At 37.2% G+C, this 17,328-nt stretch overlaps 1 protein-coding gene across 4 annotated transcripts in view; it reads left to right on the plus strand.

Moving 5' to 3' along the window:
* LOC121865035 overlaps positions 1 to 10,364 on the plus strand; it is a 50,840-nt gene extending 40,476 nt beyond the window's left edge. For all 4 annotated transcript variants that reach the window (XM_042364350.1, XM_042364351.1, XM_042364352.1 and 1 more), the window contains one exon: positions 6,141 to 10,364. In XM_042364350.1, coding sequence (XP_042220284.1) covers positions 6,141 to 9,956 — 3,816 coding nt within the window. In that variant the 3' untranslated portion in view covers positions 9,957 to 10,364. The remainder of the gene's footprint in view (positions 1 to 6,140) is intronic.
* Positions 10,365 to 17,328: the final 6,964 nt, after the last annotated feature.

Consider the following 17,328-nt stretch of genomic DNA (forward strand, 5'->3'; position numbering starts at 1 on the left):
TACAGTACTCTGTTTTTTTTACTGTGAAGAGATTTTTACCTTTTTTTTTGTGATTGTAAAGTGCTTTGCCTGTATTTTTGTGAAAATGATTATTCGTTCTGTTTTTGTGATTTTGAAGTGAGCAGTGTAACTTTGAAAATGTCTGGGAAGGTCAGGGCACCCAGGAAAAGCATCTCTCTGGAGGTGAAGCTTGACATTGTGAAGTGGCATAAGACTCCCCAGAGTCTGTGTGGGAGTCAGAGTAATGTCTCCACTCCACCTTCAAGAGTCCCACTAAGGGGACAAGTAATGATGACCAGGCTTGTTCTTAATGATATGGTGAGTGTCATTTTATTGTGTTGTAGGTGTAGTATTATTGTAGAAATTTTATTTTCGGTAATACATGTGGATGTCGGACTGGCTGGGAATGTATCCCATTGAACCTCGTGTTATAATGATCCCAAGATACGATATTTCAACCTGCGATGGGTTTCCAGGAACATAATCATAAATAGGAGGATACCCGTATAAATTGTAGGACTTAAATATATGTTTATTATATAACTAAACATATTACTGTAGTGGAAAAGTAAAGACAATGAATGATGAACACTGTACATACCTGACAGTTATTTAGTTAACAAAGATCACCGTGGAATATTTAAAGAATGCGTAATGTCTAGTTTTACGTCAGTGTTGGTTCTGTATTATGGTCACCATCTTGCCATCCGGCAATGATAATAAATTCAAAGAAAAATTAATATTACCTTTATGGATATTTATGTTGAGTTTTAATTGCTGCAGGTTAATTATTTACATTCTGGGGGAAGGCTTCTGTACCTGTATGTATATCCAAGTTTGTTTCTTGTAAATGGTTCAGCTCTTGGGATGATGAGCACAGATTATATTATATAATTAAGATGAATTTTAGTTTGTACTCCACCCTATTAATACAGAAATGGTTAATGTGGCCTCTTAGGGTAATGGCTGCCTTGATTATATTATTAAGTATTTTATGTGATAATCCTATCCTACAGAAACTAGGTAAGTGTATGTTTTATTTATTATTGTGTTTTATGGATCTGCTCCTTTGTTTTAAGACATGAAACATTTTTTCCTACAAACTCATCCAACAGAAGATAGATAACTAAGGATCACAGAAAGTGGATCCTGTAGACCTAACAGCCTGTAATTAATAATGTAGATACAAAAAATCATGCTCTATATGAATAGAATATTGTCACCGAGTCTTAAGGTGGTTCCACACCTGCGTACATTTTGTCACTAACATGTGCTCAACAAGAAGAAACACCGAACTAGTGCACGCGGCCGCACCCTACCAGATTTGGAATCCTGTGCCTCATTTCGTCTTGTCGATCACATGTTGGCAACAAAATGTACGCACATGTGGACGCACCTTAAAAGGAACGAAATATATTCCAGTAAGATAAAGGATCAATTCTGTAGCGATGCATTCAATTACAAGAGTACAGTATTGTACAGTACCGTAATATGTCTCACCGGAGGTGTCCCTAGTGGGTGCAGAAGTAAATTAAAGTAATCTATGCAGGTAATTTTACAGTACAGTATTGCAACACAAAATATGGAAAGAAAATGAAAGAGATCTGTGACCCCTTAACCATATGTGATGACTGCTCTAGAAGTTATGAAAATACTTAGTGAGATTCGGAAATACACAAGAAAAACCTAAAATTTAATACCTGGTGATATTATTGTTTGCATATGGTATACTGTACATGGAAAATAAAACATTATTTTTATATTTTTTGTAAGATAAACAAGACAAATGCCATAAAATAGTCTGGATGTGATAACAAATTTCATGGCAGCACAATTAATAACTAAAAACCAATTTAATATACTATTGCACCTCATAAACATTTGCTAAGTAGCGGAAACGGTCTACTTTTGAAAATTAACATTCCTTGCTTTTTTTTTCAGCAAACTTTTCTATCAGTTTATGAAAGTACAAACTTACTGCCAGTTCCTTTTCGATGGACATAGTTGTCCTTAGATACAGTAGCGTTTTATCAATTTGAGTTTAGAAAAACTTCTCTCCTCTGATGCCACTGTGACTGGAACTGCCAACAAAATTCTTTTATGATACTTGATTTTGCATTACGGAAAGAACCATTGAAAGATTTTAGAAACTGAAGGACTTGAAGTTCATTTTTAGTTTCTTTAGGAATGAATTCTCAGAGTAGTGTATTCGAACCTCTGAAAATGGCTCAGCTTCGTCAATATTGTGATTATTTCTAACACTCAATGACTTGTCCAAAGCAGAGATGTGCTCAGCTAGTTACAGCACAGTTGCTATAATATGTGTTAGAACCAATTGCCAATGTTCCTTTTCTTTATTCAAGTTCTGTAACATGTGTGTATCTGTGGTAGTCATTGAACACAAACTTTTCTTCACCTCCATCCATTTGGTTAAGTTGAACGAATGTTCATTTGATGACTCAATGATTCATGATAATTTAATCTTTCACTAAAATGCTTCCAATCAGCACAGCCTTCATTTATGTGTTGCATTTAAACTGTATAATTACTAACCAGGAGACTGCAAGGCCCCTGGAAGTGCTCTGTGTCTCACTCTAAAATATTGTGTTATCACAACCTGGAGATTGGAAGATACTGTATTAAAATATAATTTTTACACCAAGTATATATTCTAATTAAAACTGTAAAACATATAATGTCCTGATTCCAATTTTCAATATGAAAAATAATTTAACCCTTCCAAAATAATTCCCTTCAACAACTTGTCCACCACAGTATATGGGCTCACCTGCTCAAAAGTTGGCAGTCTAATGTGCCTTAGCCTAACCTCACTAGCCATTTTGATGGGGATCCATCATACCAATGGCAACAGTTGCCTTCTGGAGACAGGAGGTGTGTTAGAGCCTTGTCTGCATAATTGGTGCACTCTTGATTTCATGTAATCCACCATTTTGAAACTAGTTCCTTGTTGACAGTGGAAAGGTATAGATACATCAGATAACTCTTCACTGCTCTTGTTATCTGTCTATGCATTTTCACATTTTTGAAGATAGAGCTGAAATTTGGTAGGGGTGTGGAGGGTGGCCTAGGGGATAGTCCTGCACTACCCCCTGTTCCTCCACCTGGGGGAAGCCAGGTAACTCTGCTCGTATTTTATCAGAACCAAGTGTCAGTCCCTTTGTGACACTTGAGGGTCTGTTGGCAAGAACTCCCACACTTTTAAGTGTTATCAATAATGCAAGACAAAATTGGTGTTACAAATAATATTTTCTTATACAACTGTACTGTACAGTATATGTACTTGTATATATTTTTTGTTGGTACTGAGTTACTAGCCTCTGTGTCTGGGTTAGCATGCTAGTAGTGGCTCACCTTATTGCTGGTGCTTGTGAACTTTGAAATTCCACTATTCCACTAAACTTTTGGTGCCCTCCATACAGTTGTACTATTCACCTATACTGTACTATATAATACAGTAGGTGGCTCTAGGCCTGTTTGCCCCCGTTGAACATAAGTTTTGACTGTTTAGTAATAGCACTCTCAGGGTAATCTAGTAGTTGACTCATTACTTATACTGTATACTGTTTAGTACTGCATAACTATTTCAGTACATACACAATGTTGCATTCATTATTGTGATTGTGTGGGATGTATAGTATTACTGAGATCTCTAATTGAGCACTTCATTGTAGGGGAACTGTGTGATAGCCCTGTTGGCATTGAATGGCTTCAGCCTTTTTGGCTAGAACCAATGTTTTGTCCTTTAATGGGGGGTTGGGGGGTACTATCATTCCTATGGGTGCAGTGGCCTTTAAATTATTAAGGACTACACTGGGTACCCTCATGATTAATAAATTAATTTTGTCATAACTTTCACATCCATTGTCTATTTGAATAATTTTCCTTCTTGCATTTTGCATTATAGTTCATTGGTTTGTTTTGTTAAGAGATGTAGATGAGACTCTTGTACATTGCTTTCTCTAATGTCAGTTTAGCTCCCGAGGGTGAGGCTTTTTCAATTCCACAAATTATGGAACAGTGAATCATGGACTTCTCGGGTGGTTAAGAATGGCATGAAGTAATTATGGAGACCCATCAGTAGACACTTCTTAGGAGCTGATAAACATCCTTCATAGAACAAAATCTTTTCAGTACTTCAGTCCCGGTTGAAATCAGTCTCAGGTCACATCTGACGTCCCATACTGGCCATAAATAATTGCCTGTGCTTACGAAGTTATGATTTGTTTAGAGCTAGACAAAGATATTCCTTTAACCCACCCCTTCTTCTTGATCTTCTGCTCAGTATAAGGAGTGCAGAAGGACAGCTGAGTTTACAAGTTATTAAGTGTGCTTCAAAAGTAATTAGGGATTCATGAAGCTTTTCTCTAAAGGCATGATAATTATGTGCATCAACATCCACATCCTGGCAGTTCTCAGCAGTGGATTGTTTATTCAGCATCAGTGGAACGAAGAAGAATGTCAACATTATGTTTTATAGTAGCTTCACAGGCCTGGTGGGAAGTTATGTATGGGATATAAATTGATAGAAGCAAAAACTTTACAGGAGGAAAATCACACATTAGTTTTGTTGATTTTCATTGTACTTCACATTACATATACAGCATTTTAATGTTTCACAACTTAATCACAAGTGCTGCCTAACACCAGAACATGAAGTATTCTGAATTTTATCGACATGACCCTGGCTAAGAATTGATCACGAGTTTCATCAGTGATGTTAGTTGGTACTGAAAGTCAGGATGCAGTGAGAAGCCCATGGTGTGAGTGAGCTGGGGTTGTGGAGGACCTATTCCTTGGTTGTCAGTCAGTTAGGGAAAATGTTCATACAGGGATGAGGGGTATAACAGCTAGCTCCATACCTGAGATAATTGTCGTTAACACTCTTGTGGTCTTTCGGTGCAGATTGTGTCGCTAAGAGCTCCCATACTGGCCTGACCTTTCATGCTCAGCCTTATCTCACACTAAGAGCACCCTTCCTGTAAGTAGAAATGCTGGAACAGTGGAATGGCCCAATAAACCACTTAAGCTCCTCCCACTAGCCTCGTGGGCTGGCAAATGCATCTCTAAGGGTCTGGATCGCTCTACCCAATGTTTACTAAAACTGAAAAACTGTTCCTGTTACCGACCCAACCTGCATAGAAAAACTGCGGGGAGGTGAAATTGTAAATGACGCAATTTGCGTCAAAAGACCACTAGGGGATGAGATTTCCAACCATGGCCAGGAGTATCAGGGGGTTAATCACCAGAAATTAGGGGACTTGCACTGCCTCATTTGGGAAGTTTTCAGTCAATATTTACAAGTTAGTATGTACAACATACTGAACTAAACTATATTTACTCATTCTTACTTTTAAGTTAATTACCTTAATCTGTAAATGATTGGACAGTTCTTGATCTTTATAACCTACAGAAACTAATCACTGGGTTTGGATAGGTGTCGGTATGATGTGGAATACAGTTCTGTACAGTACTGTACTACTGTAGTTATCATAATGGGTTGCCACTCCGCTAGTCTTGGTTTAAATCACCATCAAGGAATCAGTGTGTGCTTGATGTCCAGTGTGAGCCAGTGCTAGTAATACAACCGTATCCCTTCCAGTCTGTCAGAATATCCAGTAGATTCACAAATATCCAGACATAGTGTAAAGTGTACAGTATTCATATTTATGAATCTTCCTTGTGTCTAGTGTTACCATCACTACCCATCATATTTACCCAATCATTACATAAGGTTTATTACACTTAATGTAATTTCTAGTATCCCTGTTTAAGTACTGTATATATACTGTACATGTACCTTAATATCTGTGGGGCGGTAAAAAATAAATAATTACAGTATATGGAAAACACAAACCACTTTTAACACCACATTTCCTATCATTTGCAGAAGTGTAGTCTGAGTCTTCACCAAAGGGATGGCTAAACACAGGCAAGCCTCCTTAGTTTAGTTCAGTAAATGCAGAAATGGAACAATGGAAGCACACTATTAGGCAGGATATAAAAGTAGGATATAACATACTACAGTAGTTATATATAGGTAGAAGGTTGACTTAACATATACAGTAATCAGATAATGTGATTATGGAAAGTAGTACATAACCTGTATTATTGTGTTGCAGATAGGAAGTGCAATAGAGGGCCTTGATGCTGCCCCTCCACACATGCCAACATGGGAACAGCTGCAGGCCCGAGTGTCTCGTCCACTGGTGCGTCCTATGTGGGTAGTACGGCCAAACCCGCCACCTCCAGATGAGGATGAAGAGGAGGAGGAGGAGGAGGAGGAGAGTGGCAGCGATGGGGAGAGTCGTCCAGCTGCACGTGAACCTCTTCCACCGACAATGAATCGTGCTGTGATGCTTCCCGTTTTTCATCATTTATCTGTGAGAGACTTAAAGGTGGTGATGCAGGTGTGTAGAACTTGGGCACAGTGGGCAATAAACCCAACTTTATGGAAAACTATCAACCTTGCACATAAACGAGTTGATGTATATCACCTGGAGGGTGTTGTGCGCCGCCAGCCTTGCTTGTTGGATTTAAGTTGGGCTCGAGTTAGTGCAGAGCAACTGTGCTGGCTTTTGGCTCGACTTCCTCAGCTCAAGGAACTCCACCTAGAGGGTCAGGGTTGGGAAGTGGTGTCGGGTCTCACCTCTCCTTACTGCCCAGCTCTGTCTCGACTCAATTTATCATACTGTGAGGGGTTAACTGACAGTACACTAACAACTTTACTATCAGCCCCACGAACTCACCGTCCAGGCCACCGTGACACAACTACACGACTGCGTCAACTCACAGATCTGAGTTTGGCAGGAACTCAAGTTGGAGATGAAGGAGCTAGAGCTATCGTACGTTCCCTGCCATTTCTTAGTACTCTCGACTTGAGCAGTTGCCAGCGTATAACAGAGCTTAGTACAGCTTTATTGGCTCATCCCTCCAGTGTTGTAAGTCATTCACTGTCATCATTGGATTTAAGGGGTTGTCACCGCCTGGCTCCGACATGTCTACCGTCCCTCACTTGTTTACCTCTTCTGTCCAAGTTGGCACTTCACCCTTGCTCCCGCATTCCATTAGCAGCACTTCGTGTTTGGGGAAAATCTCACGGTTACACTCTTGGTGTGGAGGACATTTTAGCAAGGGCACCTCCACCGCCCCCTGACCCAGATTTAGATCCTTCCTCAGACTCAGATATGTCTTCTCTCTCCAGGTCATCATCTCCAGGAGTTGCCAGAATAACACAAGAAACTCCAGAAATATCACCAAATAACCCAGATGCCAAGAAAGGAACAGAAAGTCCCCCAAAATTGGAGTCTGGTGAAAAAGATGAAAAAGAAAAAGATGAGCAAGTGGATGCGAGCAAGAAAGAGAGTTCATTAGGCAAGAACTCAGATGTGGAATCCAATTCAAAATCAAATGGAATCCCTTCAGGTAAATCAAAAATCCTGTCAAGTACTTCAGGTAAAAAGAAACCAGATAAAGTGGAGGAGACAAACAAAAAGGAAGATAAAGAGGTGGATAATTCCATAAATAAAAAAACAAGTGAGAAGAACACTGAGAATCTCCAGAGCAAAACTGTCTCACAGAAAGGTGGAAGTGACTCCCCTGTGAGTGGCAGCTTGAGGGTGTCAACAAGAAGACAGAGCCGTTTGCAAGACTGTGATGGTGATTCTGGGACCTCAGTTGATCAAGCCAGCAAAAAGAATACAGGTTCTCCTGAACACCCTAACAAAAATAGTGGACCTTCAGAGACCAGCAAAAAGAATTCTGCTTCTTCTTCAGAACAAGTTAACAAGAAGACTACTACATCTTCTGAACCAGTTTCCAAAGACAAAACACCAGAGCAGGTCAATAAAAAGATAGCAGCAGCATCTCCTCAGCAGATCTCCAAAAAGAGCACATCATCATCAGAGCAAATGTCTAAAAAGAATACATCACCAGCACAGCAGACTTCCAAGAAGAATGGAACGTCACCTCAAGAGCAGGTCTGTAAAAAGAACACACCACCTCCTCCAGAGCAGATATCCAAGAATTCACCCTCACCTGAACAAGTCTGCAAAAAGAATTCATCTCCTGAACAGAGTTCCAAAAAGAATCTATTCGAACAGGTTTCCAAAGCAAATTCCTCACCTGAACAGTGTTCCAAGAAGAATTTATCACCAGAACAAGTCTCAAAAACAAATTCCCCTCCTACACAATGTTCCAAAAATAATCAGTCAGAAGAGGTTACCAAAAAGAATTCACCTCCTGAACAGGGTACAAAAAATAATTCACCTGAACAGGTTACCAAGAAGAATTCACCACCTGAACAGGCTACAAAAAAGAGTTCACCTGAACCAGTTACCAAAAAGAATATAACACCTACAATAGAACAGATTCCTAAAAAGAGCACCTCAACTGAACAAGGTTCCAAAAAAAGTGAAACAGCTCCAGAACAAGTTTCAAAAAAGACCACAGACTCATCCTCAGATGTGGTTTCTAAGAAGAACACACAGACTCCTGACCAACCCTCCAAAAACAATTCGGTGCCACTTGAACAAGATGGTCTAAAGACTATAACACCACCACCTGAGTCAACCTGTAAGAAGAGCACCACATCCTCCCCTGAGGTGGCAGTGAAGATCACTCACTCTCCAGAACCACCCAGTAAAAAGACTGCAGTTTCATCTTCAGAACAAGTAACCAAGAAGAGTGAGGCACCATCTCCTGAACAGACGAGCAAAAAGAAACCAGTTGACAAGAAAAGTACGTCAGGGTCACAGGTAAATAAAAGTTCAGATGTACAGATCAACCAGAAGAATGTCATTATTACAGCTGTTGAAGTACATCGTGCAGATACTTATGAGGGCAAGGGAGATCAGGAGGGCTCGGTGAAACGACCCGAGAGAAGACAGAGTGTGAGAAGGTCAAAAGATGAACAGGATCCCAGAGTTGATGAAAAGAGGGAGAAGAACGAACGGTTGGGCACTGAGTCACCAAAAGACAAACGAAAGGATCCAAAAACTAGGGAAGAGGAAATGAATAGAATTACTGTCGAAGATTCCACTGAAAAAGATTCTAAACAGCAGAGTCCAAAGAAAATGGAGGACAAAGAGAAGAAACAGAGCGCAGCAGCAAACAAAAGAATTACGGAAAAGCTTCAGGAGTCTTCACCCCGAGTCAAACAGGAAAAAGATATTGTCACCAGGTCCACAAAAAGACTGAAGACTGAAAAGGCTGTTGATGAAAAGCAGAATGAGGTGACAAAGGATGAAGAGGGACAAAAGTCTGGTGAAAGTTCGGTAGACGTAAGGAAGACTTCAAGGAGAGGCAAAGAGCTGCGAGATGATAAGGAGGAGACAGTCTCAGAGGAAACACAAAAGAAAGATATTAAGTCACCCAGACCAGGAAGTGGAAGAAAGGAAAAGGAGGCTGTACCTGGGAAGACAAATGAAAAGAAAGATGAGGACCAAAAATCTAGTAAGAGAAGTCGACTTGACACAGAAGAATACATGTCCAAACTACGCAGGAAGTCATATGAAGGAGATGGATCAAGCGACTCCTCAGCAGTTGAAAGTTCCAAAAAGGAAGACACTGCCGAGGAGAAGATTAAATCAAAAAGAAGATCAGCTCGAGAGGATGAAAGTACAAAGACACCGACGGAGAAAAAACAAAAGGAAGAATGTAAAGAGGAGAAGAACAAAGGTACATCAGCCTGTACTGAACCAACAGAGACTGTGACAAAACAAAACAAAGCTGTTAGTGAGACACCAGATGTGAAACAGAGTAAAAGGAAAAATGAAGATGGCGATGACGGTGGAACGAGCAATAAGAAGATGAAGGACGAGGGTGAAGAGGCCGGCAAGGCCGTCAAGAAAACTGAAATTACTCGGGAACGATCAGGAAGCAGAGAAAGGCCCGAAAGAGCTCACAGGTCTCCCAGAAGACTATCTATGTGTCAGTAAAACTTTGTGGTTATTTTTGTTTTTATTACATATATATACATGTTGTAGTTAGTGTTTAGATATGATCAATACCTCAAGTGATTATATGAATTTTATGCCATCATCCACAGTTTTTCTTTGGTAACTTGTTATATTTTTTCCAGACTCTTTAAGAATTGTGTGATACAGTTTTATAGAAGGATTATTGTATGTTCATATTTTATATTTTTAAAGTAACTGCACAAGAGCTTTGTACTGTAAATAAATTTGATGTAGATACACCATAATATATTTATGATTTGTCCTAGATAAAAAGTGTGCTTCAAAAGTGATACTTTTTACTGAATAAAGGAATGTTTTACAGTATAATAATAAAGTACTGTATATGTTACAAAATTTTATCTCATAAGAATTAATTCAGTTCTGAAATGATTGTTCTTTTTCTCAACCTTAATATTCATGTGGGAAATGTAAAAACGGTAAACCCCTATAGATCAAACTCCCCTAATTCGTAATTTTTTGTTGTTACGACATGTGTTCACGTTGGTCACTCGTGGAGTGCACATCTACGGTCTACCACGCAAGCTTTTTTCACTTATGTTTGATAACCCTAAATCTGGTACTGTACTGTACTGTACTGTATTTAGAAATGTTTAAATTTTGATTGGGACAGATAACGGAAAAGTACCGTAGTTTTGTTTGTTTTTCCAATGGGAGAAGATTTCCCTCATAATTCATAAGAGCTAGAGCCTCTATTATTTCCACTTTTGGGGTTTTTACTGATATATATATATATATATATATATATATATATATATATATATATATATATATATATATATATATATATATATATATATATATATATATATATATATATATATATATATATATATATATATAATTTTTTTTTTTTTTTATAAAACTAAAACATTATGAATACTTCTTTCTTGTTTTGTTTATAATTAAGTTACCAGTGCATTTTACACGCTATTTTTTTGCTTCCACAAGTGCGGAAATTATCAGAGATCAACACAATAGTTATTATCCCTTAAAATATCACAATATAAGTACGAACGATAAAATATTAAAGAACAGCAACGACTTTTGGCATGTCTATCCACTGGCCAATCAGCTGCCTTGCTAAAAATTGACCCTAGACCTCGGTTGTAAAGTTTGAGTAAACAGATTATAATGTGTGAGGTGGTGATGTACAGTATATATCAGGAGGGACAAAGCAGCGGTGTGGTCAACTACAAAACTCCACTGTGTCCTTTTAGCTTTGCATCAAAGGTACTGTAATAATTTTAGGGACTATGGCAGCCACTTGCATTTAATGACCACTTTCCAAACATCTTGAATAAGGGTGGCAAGCCAAAACAACCATGTGTTCACATCAGACAGGGCAATTTTAGTTGCTTTCCACTATAACAATTAAGTTTTTAAACCAAGTAACCACATCAATTTTTAATACTATGATGAAAGCATTATACAGTAATCCTTCACCAACCACCAGAGTTAGCCAGGGCTGAGTCCAATGGGAAATATGTGGTTTGGGGAAGTGACCACAGAGAGTAATACCTGTACCTAAAGTTCTAAAATGAATGACTCAAGATTAAAATAGTAAAGGGTGTATGTTATATTTATTTACTTTCTCTTATACTGAACTAATTTGTGGAAATCTGTCTGCTATTATGAGGATTCCCTTGATGGGAGGGTTTCCTTTCCCCCCCATCCCCCCCCATCCCCCACCATCAAAACACACATCTTATATAGTAATGTGTACTGCACAGTATACAGTTATGTATATTGTATAGTAATTCAACACACACTGCCTTAATTATGGAAGGTTAATACTGGCACTTCCTTCTTTATGCTAGCCTAACATAAAGATGACAATGTAACACTGAGATAATGGGGATAAAACAGTACTGTACTGAAGTTAAACATTAATATTTCATATGAACACATTTTATAAAAAACTATCTATATACTTTATGAATTATTATTTTCAATACAAACTCAAAATATAAATCTATACTATACACTTTGTCTTAATATCTGATGAGTTTATATTGAAAATAGTAATTTATCAAATATATGTACAGTACAGTACCCCTTGTTTAACAATGGGGTTGTGTTCCTAAAACCTAATGTTTAGGAAAATTATCACAAAACGAGGGATAACAGCAAAGCACAGAGGGCAGTAAACAGAGAGCATTGTCTCCCTAATGATAATAAACAAGTTTGTTATTAATGGTTTCAAAAGTTAAACGGATGACTTATTAACACCAAATGATTTAGTGAACAAATGGTGAGCCTAATTTGAACAAATTTCAAATTGCATATGTCAAAAATGAACAAAAGTTGCTGATAAAAAAATTATAAAATGCACATCATAAAATACAATACCGTGCTGTACATATTTTTATGTACAAAAAAAAAAGCTCCTTCCGCATTCAAACCATCGTGTGGGTGATTCAACACACTTCAGCCGGGCAGCCACCCAGTATACAGGTACGGTAGGTGGAAGTCTTCATCTACAACAAAGGTAGGAATAAAAAATAATTACACTATGACTAAGACTGATGGTGTCATGTACTCAGTTGTAACAGTGAAGAGATGTGAGGTTCAAACACTATCAGTTGTGCTCGTTTTTAATTGACTTGTCATCACCATCGTCTTGTAAAATTCTTCATTATGTGCTTTTTTTTTTTTTTTACGGGGATTATCCCACCCGGGCACAGGTCACTGACCCACATCAGGGCCTGGGAGGCGAAAATGTAATAATAATAATAATTCATATTAAATAAAATTTTAATAAAAATACAAAAATAAAAATTAAACAATTTATAGTAAATAATATTTATAATACAAATTACAAAATTAAAAACAAAATAATGATAACAATAATAATAATAACATTAATAATAATAATAATAATAATAATAATAATAATAATAATAATAATAATAATGATAAAGAACCATAAAGAAATTACAAAATGGAAAAAATCAATAGTGAGAAACAATATATGTACTGTATATACAGTATGTTGTGTCGTCAAAGTAAGAGAAACAATTGAGACCCTGCAATTGTGTGTAAATGAGGCAGAAAGTCAGATCAGCAACCTGGGACTTGGTCACAATTTTCGTGATGCCATATGGCAGCAGGGTCTACCATTAGACAACACATTATGCCTCCAATATCTTCCCAGGCAGTAGTACCTCCCTGTTTGGTAGCTGCCTACTACCTACTACCTATCTACCTACCTACCTACCTACAAGAGCCAAAAGTATGTAACAACCCTATCATACTGTTATCATGAACCTGAAGACTTCTATCACCACCCTATCATACTGTTATCATGTGCCTGAAGACTTCTATCACCACCCTATCATACTGTTATCATGGGCCTGAAGACTTCTATCACCACCCTATCATACTGTTATCATGAACCTGAAGACTTCTATCACCACCCTATCATACTGTTATCATGAACCTGAAGACTTCTATCACCACCCTATCATACTGTTATCATGAACCTGAAGACTTCTATCACCACCCTATCATACTGTTATCATGAACCTGAACAATTTCAATTGTTTATTCTTTGATAGAGGAAGCGGGATCCTAGTGCTGTCACTAGGTACCCCTGTACAATAACACCAGAAGCATCTGGCAAGTGTCACAAGTATATACAGTATAAATATTATAAAGGGGCTTACTAAAGCCTAAGGAAGGAAGGAAGGATATTCCTTTAACACATAATCAATATTATTTACAAAATATCTGGCCAGTATGGGGAGGATCATCGTGTCTCCGTCAGGGGGTCGTGGAGTGGTGGTCCAGCAGGTAATTTATAGTAAATAATATTTATAATACAAATTACAAAATTAAAAACAAAATAATGATAACAATAATAATAATAACATTAATAATAATAATAATAATAATAATAATAATAATAATAATAATAATAATAATGATAAAGAACCATAAAGAAATTACAAAATGGAAAAAATCAATAGTGAGAAACAATATATGTACTGTATATACAGTATGTTGTGTCGTCAAAGTAAGAGAAACAATTGAGACCCTGCAATTGTGTGTAAATGAGGCAGAAAGTCAGATCAGCAACCTGGGACTTGGTCACAATTTTCGTGATGCCATATAGTAGCAGGGTCTACCATTAGACAATACATTATGCCTCCAATATCTTCCCAGGCAGTAGTACCTCCCTGTTTGGTAGCTGCCTACTACCTACTACCTATCTACCTACCTACCTACCTACAAGAGCCAAAAGTATGTAACAACCCTATCATACTGTTATCATGAACCTGAAGACTTCTATCACCACCCTATCATACTGTTATCATGTGCCTGAAGACTTCTATCACCACCCTATCATACTGTTATCATGGGCCTGAAGACTTCTATCACCACCCTATCATACTGTTATCATGAACCTGAAGACTTCTATCACCACCCCTATCATATCACCTGAGGACTTCTATCACCACCCTATCATACTGTTATCATGTGCCTGAGGACTTCTATCACCACCCTATCATACTGTTATCATGTGCCTGAAGACTTCTATCACCACCCTATCATACTGTTATCATGGGCCTGAGGACTTCTATCACCACCCTATCATACTGTTATCATGGGCCTGAGGACTTCTATCACCACCCTATCATACTGTTATCATGCAGAACAAAAGAAAACTTGAAGCTTTTTGTTACATACACAGGATGTCCAATGTGAAGTTAAACAACTTTGAAGCCTTATAGAGAGCTTTAGTGAATAATGCAAAGAAATGTTGTTAGGTTAAGGTTATTTTAGATAAATATTATATCAGGTTAATGTTATGTTCGGTTAGTGTCGGGTTAATGTTAGGTTAATAATATGTTATGTTTGGTTAGTGCCAGGTTAATGTTAAGTTAGTGTCAGGTTAATGTTAGGTTAGCATTGTTAGGTTAAGGTTATGCCGTTAATCGCGGTACACATAAAAATATTATAATTAATATAATTAGATAATACTAATATTACACTTATCACAAAGCGAATTTTATTTGCATTAATATTTACTGTATATATATAAATATTGATTTAAATAAATATATTTTTTTTTGATCGTTTGATATTTTCCCAGCGAATTTTGTCAGAAATCCACCAATGAAAGGCCGTTGTTCCGTCGGCCCATATCTGTTGTCCACAAATATTAACAACAGGGAACCAGTCTATTGCAGCCAGACCCTTAGAAGTTTGTGAAGGTTTCATCAGATACAGTAAGTGAGGTCGATTCTGACCGAACTGCTTGTATTAACTCCAAAGAAAAATTATTGGATAGAGTTAGGTTCGTTTGGCAAGGATCAGGTGAAAAAATGTTGATACTTTATTTTACCTTGAATTTAGTTAGAATTAGATTAAGTTATGTTAGGTTCCCCTTGCTTGCATTAACTCAAAATGACTAGTAGTACTACATTAATCTTCGTTAGTTTAATTGGATTACCTGAAGATTACACACCCTAGACTTTTCCATCTGCCTATTTTACACCCATAGGCACCTTATCCCTACAGAACTAGCGGGCCAGTTCGTCAGTATTGGGTCCCACAGGCAACGATGAGATATAATATTGTCTATCATGTATTTTAAGGACAGGTATCTCCACACAGGAATAGATTATAGATAGAGACTCAAGAGGAACAGTGTTAAGTTGAACACTTGGCTCAATGTTAACAAACATAACATGTATTTACGAATATCACATAAATAAAAAAATAGTAATGCAATTTATTAAAATATGATGTTAAATACTCGTTTAATTAAATTTAGTTATTTTATGTCGTTCGATACTTATTTTATATAAATCTCCTCATTGTCGAGTATAGATCTTGACTTGACGCGACCTGGGGGGTTAGGTTATGTTAATTTAGGTAAGGTTAAATTTTGTTAAAGTTAAGTTAGGTAAGGTTGGGTTAGGTTTTAAGTTAGCTTGTTCAATCATCAGGTGAAATAACCTGAGGCGCCCAATCTTCAAGTGAAATAAGCTGGGGTGGTTAATCGTCTGTTAATCTGATTCATGGCCTTAATAAGAATATTTAACCATAAAGTAACCTTAAAATTATTTTGGTTAAGGTTACTTAATGTTATGTTAAGTTAGAATTATATTATGTTAACGTTGAATTACGTATAAGGTTAGGTTAAGGTTATGCTGGGTTCACTTTATATTGTTAATTTTATAGTTGGTTAAATTTCAAGTTAGGGTTATATTAATATCACGTAACTTATTATTATGCCAAGCTAAGGCTTTGTTAGGTTAAGTTTATGCTACTCTAGGTTAATATTGGGCATGGGCGTCCAATGAGGAGGGCAGGGGAGAATTTGTGTCATAAAGCGAAAGCCGTGTTTGGTTGGGTCAGACAAGAAGGTGCTGATGTGAGGTCTGTACAGGTCAAGTCAGTTCCTCGGGTAACTGGGCTGAGGCAACACCGGTAAAATGAGATCAAGTCATACTTTATTGTAGTTTTGTGCAGCCATTTACTTCTTTGGAGTACATGAAGTTATAAGGTAAGAAAAGTTTGGTATTTACTTGAAATATAATGACTTGATTTTGCCGTGGTAACATGATTTTATATCATGTTTTGTGTCATATATATATATTTTTTCATTTTATACCAAGACAGTGAACTAATGTCTACGTACCGTGATTATTGTACGAGTATATTACAACACGATTTCACACCAGTTTGGTAATGAGTGTTTTGTGGCGTTGTTTTACTGTTTTGGCCCCTTGGAGATCGCTGGTTCGGATGAGCTTCGATCGCGTTCAAGATTGGATAAAGTTACTGAAAAATGTTAATGATACAACCATTATTGTTTAGTAAGAGACAGATATCGACACCTTCCCCCCATGGTTGTTGATTATCCCTCGACGGGTAATTGAAGACATCGACTGTTTAATAGCTGTAAAATGTGAGTCTATCGACATGTTCATAACAAACCTTTGAGAAAATGTTAGAAGTTCAAAACCCAATTCTGACTCATTCGAAAGATTTAGCTTCTTGGTTGTAAATAAAATTATTATAATTCCTTTATAGTACTGTGTATATTATTTTTTATATAAAAAAATATTATATAAAACACTGGAAACGTATCTCAGCACATACTATATTGTGAGAGGAAAACACCTTTCTGAGTCATGAGACGACACTCAAACGGCGCTAAGCGGGTTGATGGGGAGGCTGAATCCTCCATCCCAAAAATATCATCTGCGGATAGTAATAGTCATAATTATTATAAATATCACGAAGTATGAAGAATCAATAAATAAGTTAAATTAATTTCTGGTTTCTTTAGTCCTACTAAACGTTCAGGATTTGAGGT

This window comes from Homarus americanus, unplaced genomic scaffold (assembly GCF_018991925.1).
Source record: "Homarus americanus isolate GMGI-L3 unplaced genomic scaffold, GMGI_Hamer_2.0 scaffold2539, whole genome shotgun sequence".
Classification (NCBI taxonomy): domain Eukaryota; kingdom Metazoa; phylum Arthropoda; class Malacostraca; order Decapoda; family Nephropidae; genus Homarus; species Homarus americanus.